Source organism: Galeopterus variegatus, unplaced genomic scaffold (assembly GCF_000696425.1).
Source record: "Galeopterus variegatus unplaced genomic scaffold, G_variegatus-3.0.2 Scaffold2507, whole genome shotgun sequence".
Taxonomy (NCBI): domain Eukaryota; kingdom Metazoa; phylum Chordata; class Mammalia; order Dermoptera; family Cynocephalidae; genus Galeopterus; species Galeopterus variegatus.
The window spans coordinates 271,054-284,288 of NW_007728618.1; the positions used below are offsets into that span (position 1 = coordinate 271,054).

The following is a 13,235-nucleotide window of genomic DNA, read 5'->3' on the forward strand; positions in this document are numbered from 1 at the left end:
TTAGTAGGGTAAATCTCAGAATAAAACAATCTTCCCTGACAGTAATTTGCTAATATGAAAAATATAGAGATATTCATGTGCTAGAAAATACTCACACTTGTATTTATATTCATAAACTATTTTATAAGATGCATAAAATAATCCTTGATAATAATTATTATTTTAAAAAAACACCATTGTATAATGCTGGAGGGTTTCACTTTTATGTACATCATCTTGTTTGTTCTTAAGAAGAACACATGGAGGTCTTATTATCTCCATGTTATAGGTTAGGAAATCAAGACTCAAGTAATATTGGTGGCTTATACCAGGCCATACAGCCAAGGATAAAGCTGATATTCATAACCAGAGTTTCTGATTTTAAACCCATTATTCTTTTTATCATACTATGATGCCTCCCCCAAAGCCTTTTCTATCCTATTCTTCTTAGAGGAAGTTCCAATCCATTTCTCTTAGCCTTGCTGAGGCTTTTTATATAACACATCTTCAGATACTTTGGGGGTGGGGGAGGGGGTCTCGAAAGATTCAACTATTGCCATGTCCTATGGTTTGAATATGATTCGTTCCCATCGAAACTTACATTGAGGTGAAGTCATGTTGGGAGGTGGTGTCTTTAAGAGGTAATTATGTCATTAAAATGGCTTAACTCTTTCTCTTGAGACTGGGTTAGTTCTCAGGGGGATGGATTAGCTACCACGATAGCAGGTTGCTATAAAGCAAGGTTGCTTCTCATGTTTGGTCTTTTTCGCACATGCCTGCTTGCCCGTCCCTTCTCCACCAAGCCATGCTGGGACACAGCACGAGGCCCTCACCGGAGGCTGAGGAAATGCCAGCTCCATGCTCCTGGAACATCCCAGCCTACAGAGTTGGAGCCAAATAAGCCTCTTTTCTTTACAAATGACTGTCTCAGGTATTCTGTTATAGTAACATGAAACAGACAAAGACACCACGTTAAGTTGTACTTCGGTCATCCCAAAAATGTCAAGTGGTCAGTAGTGCCCAAGAGCACTTATTCAAGAAAGATATTTATTAATTTACAGACATCTGATTTCACTCGGCACATGCTTACTGAGCACCACTAAGTGACAAGAACCATTCTAGGAGCTGGGAACTCGAGAAGAACAAAAATAAGACAGACCTGTTAAAACTCAAAACATAAAGAAGGACAGACGCTGACGTTGTGATACTCAAGTGGACATGAATCCTGTCCTGATAACAAGGGCATGTGGAGAACCGCAAGTTCAGTGATGACTGGGTCACTCTTTGTTGTGGTTTTTACAGTGGTATCAAATTAGGAGGAATGCACACAGGTAAAACCCACAGTCACTTTTGCTCATGAGTGAAGCCAGAACATAGCTTTTAGGTGTGAAGTAACTGTAGTTCCAAACAATAAAACCTATTTTGTGCCATACACAAAGAAATGGAACAGGAATCCCATGTTCCCTTCATCGTGTCTTTGATTTGAATAAAAGTACCCAGCACAGCTTAGGGCAATTTAGTGTCACTAATGACAAGAGGAGATTTTTTGAAAAGGCAGAAGGAGAGATAGGGAAGGGAAGAATGAATTGTAAAGTAATTGATGGCTCTTCTAAGGTTAAATAGTTAAAGTGGGTAAGTGGGATTTATTAGGGAGAAAAATCCCAGCATAGTTGGAAGCTCTTGCTTTTTACTAATCTGTTGAAGACAAATACCAAGAACAAGAGAAAATTTCCCAGACCTGCCCACGGAAAAGTGAATGGGAATGATTATATGCAAAAAAAGAATTTGCCAGGATTATATTAGATTCAAAGTTTTCTACTCAAAGCACTAGGACAAATGAGAAGTTCTCCAAGTCCCTTAGAAAGACCGTAATGCTGCATGTCCAAAGCAGAGATGGGGCAGGAGCTACGGCCCTCCTTTCCCTGAGTTTTGGACTTTCTTTCTTCTAACTTCATCTGGATTTAAATGCAGATTTGTGCTGCTAGCTAAGAAGTGGGTATACTGCTTATCATTAATTATAGTTATTTCTAACATTGACACTGTTTTTCAGTACTGCTTTTAACTTTTAAGCTATTAAGTGACACTTCTGACAGTCTTTTGAAGCTTTCTGCTCTCTACCCTGGGCAGTATAAATGTGTATGGGGGGGGGGGTGACTGTGGGTACAGATATTTTTTACTTTAGCTTCCACATGGTTGAAGTCATCAGAGACATGTTGGTGTATTTATGAGACTTGTTTCCAAATGTTCAGGGGTATCTTCCCTGATTAATGGATGGATGATTTGTGGTTGGGAAATTGGTCCGTTGTCTCAAAATACCTAATTGAGAGATGGCTCAATATAATCATGTGTAAGGAAAAATTAGTCCTAAAGGCCACCCCTAAATCCCCCCCAGGAGAAACTCCACGTTCGGTGCCATTGCTCTACAAAAACGGATGAGCACTCCACGGAATCCAATGCCTCATGCTTTGCTAATCACATTCTTGGTAACAGGAATGTTGCAATCTTTTTCTGATGTGAAGGTAATTCCAATGTAGTGTGATCTAATAGTGCTTAAGAGCCTTTCAGGGTTCCTTAAACATTGAGTAGTGTATGCCTTTATACTATCCAAATAGGAGTAAATCCCAGGGAGGAAGGGCTCTATGCCTACCATAATTGCATGAGAAATAATGATAGAATCTCTAAAGTCAGCAGAAGCATAGGTAACATTCAGCAGAGAGAGTAAAGTACTCCTTGGGTTCTCCTCTTAATTTGTCCTTTAGACTGAGAATAACACAAAGCTGTAACTGGATTTTCCCTCCTTGTCTTGTCTCTCCTATTCACCCCTTCCTCTCAATTCGCATGTGGTTTGTTGCAACAAGACCCAGCTCAAATATCAGTTTTTCTCCCACCTAAAATTTGTGTTTTCTCTATCAATTAGAGCACTTAGTCTGTGACACTCCACACATGGTGTCCCGTGCTGTAATTATTCACTTATCGATCTCATCTCCCTTCCTAGGTGATCAAGTCTTCGAGCATGGCTTGTAAAGAGCTGAGTTTAGTTACACCACATAAAAAGGTACACAATAATTGTTTGATAAATTGACCCATTCAGTAAATACCTATGATGCACCTACTATGTGCCAGGCATAACAGACACAATCCCTTTCTCGATGGGGCTCACATGCAGTGACATGAATAATCGCATGTGTAATGCCATCTCCATATCACTGATGCTCAGCAAATTTCAAATAACCATAATAAGAATAAAACATATGCCCTGAGAGGAGGCTCATAAGATGTCACAAGGGATTTTTATCTACAAGGAAGAACATTGTTAGCTTCTCAAGGAATTTCCCCAGGGAAATGGTATAGATATGTTAGGCAATCAAGCTTAGCTTAGATTAAACAAAATGTGCAGTGTACTGCTCAGATGACACAGTGTTCTGAAAGAACTCTGCCAAATCAAGTCTGATTCGTCTTGCCTCAACGATTGACCTTACAGATGGAACTTCCACTTGACTGAAGCTCCTTTGCTCTGAGACAGAGGTCTCAACACATCAGCTAGCCAAATCAAGTCTGATTCGTCTTGCCTCAACGATTGACCTTACATATGGAACTTCCACTTGACTGAAGCTCCTTTGCTCTGAGACAGAGGTCTCAACACATCAGCTACAGTGGTAATAAATGAGTAATGGCAAAGCCCACTGCTTTCTCACAGCTACAACTATGTGTTTTCAAGGAAGAAAAAAAAAAAAAAGAAAATAGAAAGAAAAAATCAGCCCTCTGAGCCTTAAAGTTACTTTCTGAGAATTTTCCTTCATGTCAAATATTGAAACTCTTGGGAACACCAGGCTTGGCAAAGGTAAAATAATACATATGTTATATTTTAGACAAGGAGGCACAGAGCCACAAATTGAGCCACTTTTAGCTAGAGTTTCCCTACTTGCCAAGTCAAAAGTACAAAAGCAAACTTTACATCCCTCTAGTTCTTTGGAATTTCAAAGTCCTTATATCTGTATTATTTCATTTAAGTTTTAAAGCACATCTACCTGTGGGTTAAGATTCTCCATTAGTTAGATGGGGAAACAGAGCCACAGAATACTTAAGTGGTGAATCCGAAGTCATGCAACCAGCTTAAACCAGGACCAACATGTAGGTCAACTGCTTCCAAGTCCAAAGTCCTTTCTGCTACAACCTATCACCTCATAGAATAGATTAGACGACACGCACAGCCATTGATCTAGAAATCTCATTCATTCTAAAATGGTCACAGTGTATTCAGTGGAATTATGTGAACTTTACCTCTTTAAGGCAGCCCATGAAGTTGTTGCTGACGGGTGAGCCTGGCAAGTCAGCAGTACTTGGGCTTCCTCCCACGTAGAAGAAGTCATCAGAGCCCAGCATGGTGTAGTCCTCTTGCGTGTAGCCCGTCGTGGTAAGAATGCCATCCACAGAGATTGTCACCTGGTAGAGGGACAGAGGGACAAAAAAAATCCCAGCAATGACTTTCCAGTCCTCTTAAAATCCAGTGGCATCCCCTACTTGTGGCATCACTTTGGTTAAGATTTTGGTGAGGCATTTTTTCTAATTTGGTTTGACTTTGGCCTGTGCAGCCAAGTTCCATTTTCTGGTCTGCCTCCCTGGACCCCAAGTCTCCAGTATTCCCCTGTAGACTCATGGGAGGGTTCGTTAGAATTGCCAAGCTGAGCACCTTGTTCTACCCATGGTAATCTTTACTCAGGCTAGAAAATGGAACCATCCTCAGACGATATCACTTGTCTCGTTTCATTGCTAAAATGATTGTTTATTTCTTATATGATTGTTATTTATGGTGGTAGTGAAAAACAGCAACAGAGACATTAGACAATGGGTTTGTTAGGGGTTGGTCTTTGGTTGTTGATGGTTTTTTCCTTTTTTCTTTTCTTTTTTTATTTGTTTCTTTTTTGGCTCACAACACGCTGACAAACATGCATTCAGGGAGGGAAGGAGAAGGGTCTCGACACTGATGTGTCATGGAAGATACATGCCATGGACTACCCCAGGACACCACCCCCTGCCCTCCCTCTGCTGCCATCACTGCCACCATGAGAAAAAAAAAATTGCCCAAATCAGAAAGGCAACTCTAACAAAAAGAAAGGAACGATGAGGCATAATAACCAAAATAATAGTAGTAATAACGCCCACAGGGAAGAAATAGCACCCGTACACCCAACATCCATGAAAGGAGCAGAAAGCATTGCACACACCATACACCAGCACACCCATGCAAGAATCATCTGGAGCCAAGAGAGGAGGCAGAAGAAAAAAGGTCAGGAAGTGGGAGAGGGTGACGAGAAATAAGGAATCAAAACCCTCTTCACACTTACATGCATTGAGCAAACGGAAGTACAAAATGGAAGTAAAAAAAAAGAAAAACACTCAAAACAAAGGGGCAATCTTTCCCCTGCCTGCCACCTCCCTCACTAAAAAAAGGAAAAAAAGAAAAAAAAAAGAAAAGAAAAAGTCCAAACCCAACCCCCAAATATATGAAGGATGAAAGGAGAATGAAGGAGAGGGAGGGGAAAAATAAAGAAAAGAAAGTGGCATTGGGTTGATGGTTGGTAGGTTGTTAGTAATGAGCAGGGGCGTGTGGGAATGAGCTCTGATGCCAATGGGAGGGTCCACGAGACAGGAACATGCCATGCAGAGCTGGTATGGAGAACACACTGGCAGAGCTCCCTTTGGCCACGGTGAGGGAGTCACGTAAAAGAGGGGCAAGGAAAAGTGTGGGAAGTAGAGCACTTTCCTCCCCAGATCACCTGTGGCAGCCATGGCCATTGAAAGGGAAAGAAAAAAGGGATTAAGGGGTGGGAAGGAGAAAAAAGAAAGGACCAAGAGGGAGAGGAAGACACAGAGAGAAGAAAGTCCTCACTACAAATCTCTGCCGTCCCTGGTCTGTAACTTGGAAGTTGCAAAATAAGAAAACAAATCAAAACAAAGTTAGTTAAACGAAGAAACTTTCTTTACAAAATACTTTTAGGGAAACAAAAATGAAAACTGGAGAAAAGGAAACTGTCCCCATTAAACTTGACCAAATATCATTTTGAGGACAGGTGCATTTCTTTTTATTTTTATTTTAAGGAAAAAAAAAAAAAAAGACTTGCATTTAATTCAAAAAAAAAATTTAAAGAAGAAGAAATGATTCTAAAGAGGATAAAAGGAAGGTTTGGGGGAGGAAAAGGGGGGCAACACACGGCAAACCCAAAAAAAGAGACAATAAGAATGATATCTACCAGACAATGTAGTTTGTTTACCATAGCGTGTCCGATGCCTGAGTGCTTTGCGGAGAAGGGGGAAGAAAGGAAATTAAAAATTGTGAACAGAACGATTGTTAATTAAAAAAACTAAAAACAAAGATGAGTCGTTAGGGTGTTAGTACATTAGTCGGTTAGTAAAATGACACATTGCATGAATGATCTTGTGTTAGTTTTTCAAAAAAAAGGCACCCGACACAGAAAGAGGGAGTGGGGAGAGACAATGAGACCAGGACTCTATGGAAAACCTTGCTGCGGGGGACACAGCCAGAAAAGGAGCTCCGGTCCACCCTGCCCCCCTTCTGCCAAATATCACTCAGACTATACCTCACCCTCGATAAAATTAGCACCATACTTACTTCCCAAGGGCTCTTCTGAATGAACACCACCCACGTACCATCCCCCTCCCACAACACATACACATTCCACCTGTTCTGAAGGAAAACATCCCCAAAGTTGATGGTTCCACACGTAGATAAACAGAAAGAACTGAAATACAAACACCTTGCGGATTTTTTTTTTTCACATCTGACTCTGACTACATGGATGAAGATCATGACTTTTCCCTAAAAAGAAAATAACTTACAACATTTACAGATCAAACCTCATACGAAGACTACATTATGTAGCATACTCTGTGTTTCCATAAGTAATTTAAAGATCCGTGACTCTCCTGATTTTTTGCAGATTTGTGCAGCCAAAGGAGAACATTCACCTCTCTTCTTTTCCTCTCAATTTAGAAAAACTGTGTTATTAGGAAAACACAGTTTTTCTAAAGTAAGAAAGAATGCATCAATGTTAGAATGTGTCAAAGCTAAAATCTTCTTTATTACCCAATGAGGTTATTATTTTGTTTACTTTGCTAGAATGCTTCCTGTTGGAATCTGTCTCCTCCCATTCCTCCTGAATAGTGCTTTTCAAGAAATCTCTTATATGGATAGTAAGGAGGAATATGACTGGAGAAGCCCTACCATTAGTCTCCTAATTTTCTGTTTTCAAATTATTAGCTGATTTCAAATGTTAAATTGTCAACACACCCAGAGCTGGGAGGATGGGAGGTTAAAAGACTGGTAACCCCAATTTTGTGTTTGTGGTTGAACAAAAGTGGCACTCTAAGATAAAGTAATTAATGTGGCCATGACCTTGCACTCAAGCAAGGTAATGGACCGAGCCCGAGCCCCACATATACCCACACACAAATAACTAACTAACTGGTCCCTAATCCCAGTCATGGTTTGGAACAAATAGAGAGTCCACAATTTTTCCTTCAGTTGGAAGCCCCAATAAAGTACCCAGCCTTGGTTTAAAGGTAGAACCACAAATAGATGATCATGAAGGAAGGAATGAGGAGAGAGATGCTCCATTTGGTAATAAACACTCCAGGAAGCTCCAGGTAAACTTTCCTCAGATGAATTTTGCAACAGAAGCCATTCAATCTTACCAAAAAAGGGGAGGCCACCATATACTTGTTACCAAATATTTATGAAGCTATTTATAGTTTAATTGAAATAAGGGCTTTCCACCCCTACAAATGTATCCTAGGGAACTCAAAAAGATGTTATAAATTTCATTTGTTTGTTTTATAATGGGCAAAATAATAATCTTAGATATTTCAGTACTGAAAGAGTTGCATTTGCAAAATCAGATCTGCTTTTCAGAGAGTTCCCTCTCTTTCAATAAATTGCATTTGGATGCAAAATTCAGTCAGGATTTCCAGGCGATCCAGTTTTAGGTGCACTTTCTCACAGAAGATTAATACTTCCTCTGCCAAGAAATACCCTGATACCCTAGGGGCTCTGTAGTCTAGTGCAGAACAGAGAGCTCTACTTGGCTGCATCCTTGGCTCACGACAGATGCAGTCCCCTTTGAGACAGAATGCTCAGCCCATAAATCATGTGCATGTCACAATAAGTCTAGCACCCGGACCATGGATGAGCTCATAATCTTTCTGGAACATAAGGTGCTTTGCATATTTAGCCACCACACATGGCTGAGGAGGACTGTAATCACCATTTCACAAATGGAAACTGTGGTGTAGAAAGGTCAAGTGGCTTGTCCAAGGGCACAGAGTTGGGCCTTAGAACTTGGGAGAGAAAACATCCAGGGTGATTTTGCTTTAGTTGCTCTGACTTAAACAGCACAACTTATATTTGAATTACAGGTTGGTTTATTCCTTCTGGATTTAAAGGACTTCACTGGGGCCTGATACTATATTAGAAGTGTTTTTGGTAGAAACAAAAGTGAGCCTTCCTCGGGCTAACTGGAATCATTTTAGAATGGCAAGAAATTGTGTGGGGTGGAAGAGATGTAGAGAAGCAAACTGGTGAGAACTATGACCTGATTCTGCTGCCCAGTACACACAAAGTCTCCCCTCCACCAAGGAATGCCTAAGGGTGTTATTTTGTACCTACCAATCAAAACTGGGAAAGGGTCATATCTCACTTTTTGGTCTAGTCTCGGCAGCTCAGGCATACCAGATATGTCCTACTATGTTAGCAAATGGAAATTTAATTTAGGTTCTCTTGATGGTTTATAAGTTCTCTTCTGAGTAAGTACGGATGAGGGATGATGGAAGAAGACGTTGGCAATAGGGTTCTTTGGCCTTGGAGGAAAAACAGAACAATGATTCAAAAATGTCAAATTCCTGTGTGGTAAAATGATTGGGGACTTTAAGTCCTGTGTTATTTGGAAACTTCAACATAGATAGAATGGAATCTCCTAACCAGGTGGCTTCCCTGACACACTTAAGTGGGGAAATGGGTGTTTCTATTATTGTGTGTTTTCAGTGGGTACCAGCTGATGACATTTGTTTAGCATTACTAAGGCATCACACCTTTATCAAACAGAAAACATACACAAACTCCCATCAGTTCCTCTGCTTTCCTATTTACATTAGAAGGTATTAAATCAATCATATTGCAGAAGAAAATATGATAAGCACTTTCTGGAAATTTGCATGGCGTTTTCTGATTAATAAAGGATGAATGCTGTCCAACTAGGTTTAATGGCAAATTTGCAAGTAGGAAAACCAAGTGAAAATAGCAACCTGGACAGGCAGTCTCAGCACAGACCTTGACATCGATAGGAAATGCTTTTCTTCTACTGGTATGGGCTGGTGAGGTATTATTATTGTTGTTATTATTAGTTATGAAAGTTGAAAACAACTTCACTTGGCTGAGGCTTTCTGAGGGTATTGTCACCTGACGGAGTTGCCTGCTTAGAATCGACAGGCGATGGGAGTTCCCAAGCACGGACAGAACCAGGAAAGGCTGCTCCAAAGTTGACTTTTTTATTTGGGTCCTTCCTCTTTCCAGGCCTCCCAGTCAACTGAAGAATCTCGGAGGTAGAGACAGGGGCCATAGAGTAGGACCACCGCATCAAGGAACAGAGAAACAGAGGAATTCAGAAAGATCCCAGCTAATTAATTCCAAGGCTAGAGGTTAACATAACAACATATATAAAAAAAAAAAAAAAAAAAAAAAAAAGCTAGGGAGGAATGGTAAATTAAAAGGAAGAGAAAAAGGAAGACTTTTTCTGGAGGGAATTAAAATTATGGCATCATAGCAATGGCTAACTTAATTAAAAATAAAAACATATATTCAAAGAATGAGAAAAATCCACCAAGCCGCAGAAACAAAATGCTGTCCCTAATTGAATTTAACAATAATAAGATAAGATTCAAATGTAATTAAGAAAATGGTAAAAGGAAAGCAGAATAAAAAGGATGAAAGAACTTATAACTTTTTTTATCTATACAACCAAATTTTGTTCTTAAATAACAAGCACAAATGGAGAACCAAAGTATGAGGAGAAACGTAGTTTAATAATTTTCCTTGGGAAACTGCAAAAACTGGGAGAAAGTTAGACCTTGACATATGCAAACCCTTATCTCTCTCCCTCTCCAGCTGTCACCTGCTTCACCAACCCTCCCCAACTACCTAAGATGAGCCCTCCAGGCGTTCTCTCCCCTCAGCCATTACCTGTCGGAGGTTGCGTGTCACTTTGACATCGTGCCAGGCGTTATCATTGAATTTTCCATTCACGGGCTCCACAATGGCCTCAAAGGCCCCGGACCCCAGGTTGATGACCAAGGAGACCGCACCATCCTTCAGGGCCAGGTTGACATAGTCAGCCGACTTGCCCGTGTGCAGGATGAGCCCATTCCGCTGCCAGGTCTTAAAGGACAGGGTGATTTCATCACTGCTGCTCTGAATGGGGTTTTGAGACAGGTCATAGCACAGGTACTCAGAGCCTCGGAAGGTGGCCACATTCTCCTCTCGAGCTACAGCAAAAGAAAGGAGGAAAGGAGTCAACATTTGATTGGCAAAAGTCAGCTGTATGCAAATACCAAAGAGAATGCGCCCCAAGGGTACTGATCCTGCCCCCGCTTCTGACACCAACACAACACTCCCTTCAACTCTTCCAGGAGGCTTTTATCTAAATACCAGGGGAACCAGCAGAAAAGGGACTTCAGAGAAACTATGCATCCACACAAGTGCAGAAGACAAACAAGACGATGCAGGAGAGCTTGCTGCCTTTCCTTCAAATTTTCTCAAAGAAAAATTTAAAAGGAAATTTCATGCAAAATGGTCAAGTAAAACTTAAGTTGCTTTTGTTTCAGTGATAGCTTGTAAATGCTTGTAGAAGAGCTGGTTTAAAATGGATGATTAACTGTTCTGACAAAGGACTCTTTAGCTCTAGGTACCTTTTATTGACCAATAACTAAAAATCAATTACCCCGAAAGATTTGGCTCTGATTTCCATCCATCAATAGCCCAGCTAACTTTGGTTTCCATGGGAAAGTCCTGAGTCCAGTATAATGTGGCTGGGTTATTAAGTAGGAGGTGGGACCTAAGAAGGTGATCAAAGGGGACAGAATGAAATCTGATCATTTTTGCTTTGACAAGACAAATAACATTCTTAGTCTCAAGCAAAAGGAACCTCTGCTCAGGGGTTGGGAGGGTCTCTTGTTTTAGAAGGACCTAAGAAGGTGATCAAAGGGGACAGAATGAAATCTGATCATTTTTGCTTTGACAAGACAAATACCATTCTTAGTCTCAAGCAAAAGGAACCTCTGCTCAGGGGTTGGGAGGGTCTCTTGTTTTAGATGGCTCTGGTAGGACTGTCCACATCCATCCCCACAACTGGGGTCCATGGGACCAAGATGATATTCCAGTAGAGCCCACATTTTCTTTCAAGACTATATTCCAGACACTGGGCCCCTATAAATCCCCTACCCAAAGAGTCCCAAGCCTGTTTCCAGGTCTGTGCAGGCCTCTTACCTAGATCCATCTTTCTAAAAGCAAAATATACTGTCAGCATGCAGATCTCAAAGTCTACGGGTAGCCACGGGGACTATTTGAAGGGGTCTGGACAGAGTTTGGCCATACGGGCTGGAGTATCCACATGCATTTATAACAGACCCCTTGTGATGTAGGACAGAGCCAAGGGCCGGAAAAGAAGGGGGTAGGTAGGCCACAGGCTGAAGACTAGGGGGTGGCCAGTTTTTGCTGTTATTTCCCAATGCAAAACTCCAAGGAATCCAAAAATTCTAAATTTGCACCTGGCTTTCCAGATGGTTACAAAGGTATATATGTCAAGGTCAGAGGATAGAATATATCTTATTTAATCATTTGTTGATTCGATTTATAATCTCAACACACAACGTGTGGACTTGCATTTGTCTTCTTGCTAGACAGCCTCATTTACAGCAGACTACTTCATATCAGGGTTGGTCAAAAGCTATCAAAAGTACCTCATTAATGAAAGTGAACTGGCAACTATAGAAGTTTACGTATTCAGTTTCCCTGTAAAAACTGTGGGCTACAAAATGAGGTTTAGAGAATTCCATTTTCCCTGCCAGAACTACACTCCAATCTTATTAACCAAAGCCAAGTCTACCTCAACTCAGATTCCTATCAAACATCACAATTCTAGGTAAATTAATTTCTTAAGTAAAATAAAATAAATACTTTCTCCTTATGAGGTAAGAACTATAAAGGAGTCACTTATAATATGAAGAGATGACCACCCACTACAAACTGTTAAATTAATCATAGCATTGTGACAGCATTAAAACATGAGCCTCAACTTCATATTCCAGAGAGTTAAAGAAGAGATCAAGTTTCTCTTGCATGTTCCAGAGGGCCTCCAATGATATATGTCTAGCTGCAAATTTCTGTTTGCCCACACACTGGCACAAGAAAAAAAGACCTGACCACCTATAAATGACCACAGTGTAGCTTACACATATGTAATTAATAAGTACCAGTCAGTACAATTCCTGATGCATTTTCCCAAAAAATGGCCCCCCAAAACCAGAAAGCACAAATTTGACACTGTCTGAATGTTTGAAATAGATTCATCCAATGCCCTAGTGCCCTGTCTATTGTCATGATCACTCCTCTCATTTCTGAAGAAATGGTTTTGTTAAAATGCAGCCTGACAAGCCCCTGCTCAGGAAACCAGGAGGTGACCCCAGACTAGAGTAGAAAATGCAGTTATCATAACTAAGCTCTTTTCTACAGACGTGGACATGCTCAGAGCCAACTCCTGCGCACGTCCTTGACACCACCCGTGGTATATTAAAGGGTGTCTTTTATAAACATGTAAGTTACACCTTGTGTGTCCACTGAACTGAGATGAATGAGCAAGAGAAGTAGTGCTATAAAGAGGAGCTTAAATTAATCACCGACTACCCTTTAGAGCGGGGAAGCTTGACACAGAACAGCAAGACACCGGGATATTACTCCATGTACTGTGTGGTGCTTAATATTTTTTATATAATTAGAGCAAGGAGACTGTCAAAATAATAAATTTTAGAGCTACAAGGGATTTTAAAGATTACCTGATTTAATGCCTTTATTTTATTAAGGAAGAAATTGATGACTAGAAATAGAGTTGATCAAGACAACACAGTTAGTTTGTGGTACTCTGGACTTCAAGAGCCTCTGGACTTTTCTGTAAATATCAGCTACCTTTCCC

The 13,235-nt window shown here is 40.6% G+C and overlaps 1 protein-coding gene across 1 annotated transcript in view; it reads right to left on the reverse strand.

The window, feature by feature from the left end:
* LOC103598112 (neurexin-3) overlaps positions 1-11,543 on the reverse strand; it is a 173,713-nt gene extending 162,170 nt beyond the window's left edge. Inside the window, exons 1-3 of the mRNA XM_008582053.1 lie at positions 11,534-11,543; positions 10,232-10,533; positions 4,261-4,422 (exon numbers count right to left, since the gene is read on the reverse strand). Coding sequence (XP_008580275.1) covers positions 4,261-4,422; positions 10,232-10,533; positions 11,534-11,543 — 474 coding nt within the window. The remainder of the gene's footprint in view (positions 1-4,260; positions 4,423-10,231; positions 10,534-11,533) is intronic.
* Positions 11,544-13,235: the final 1,692 nt, after the last annotated feature.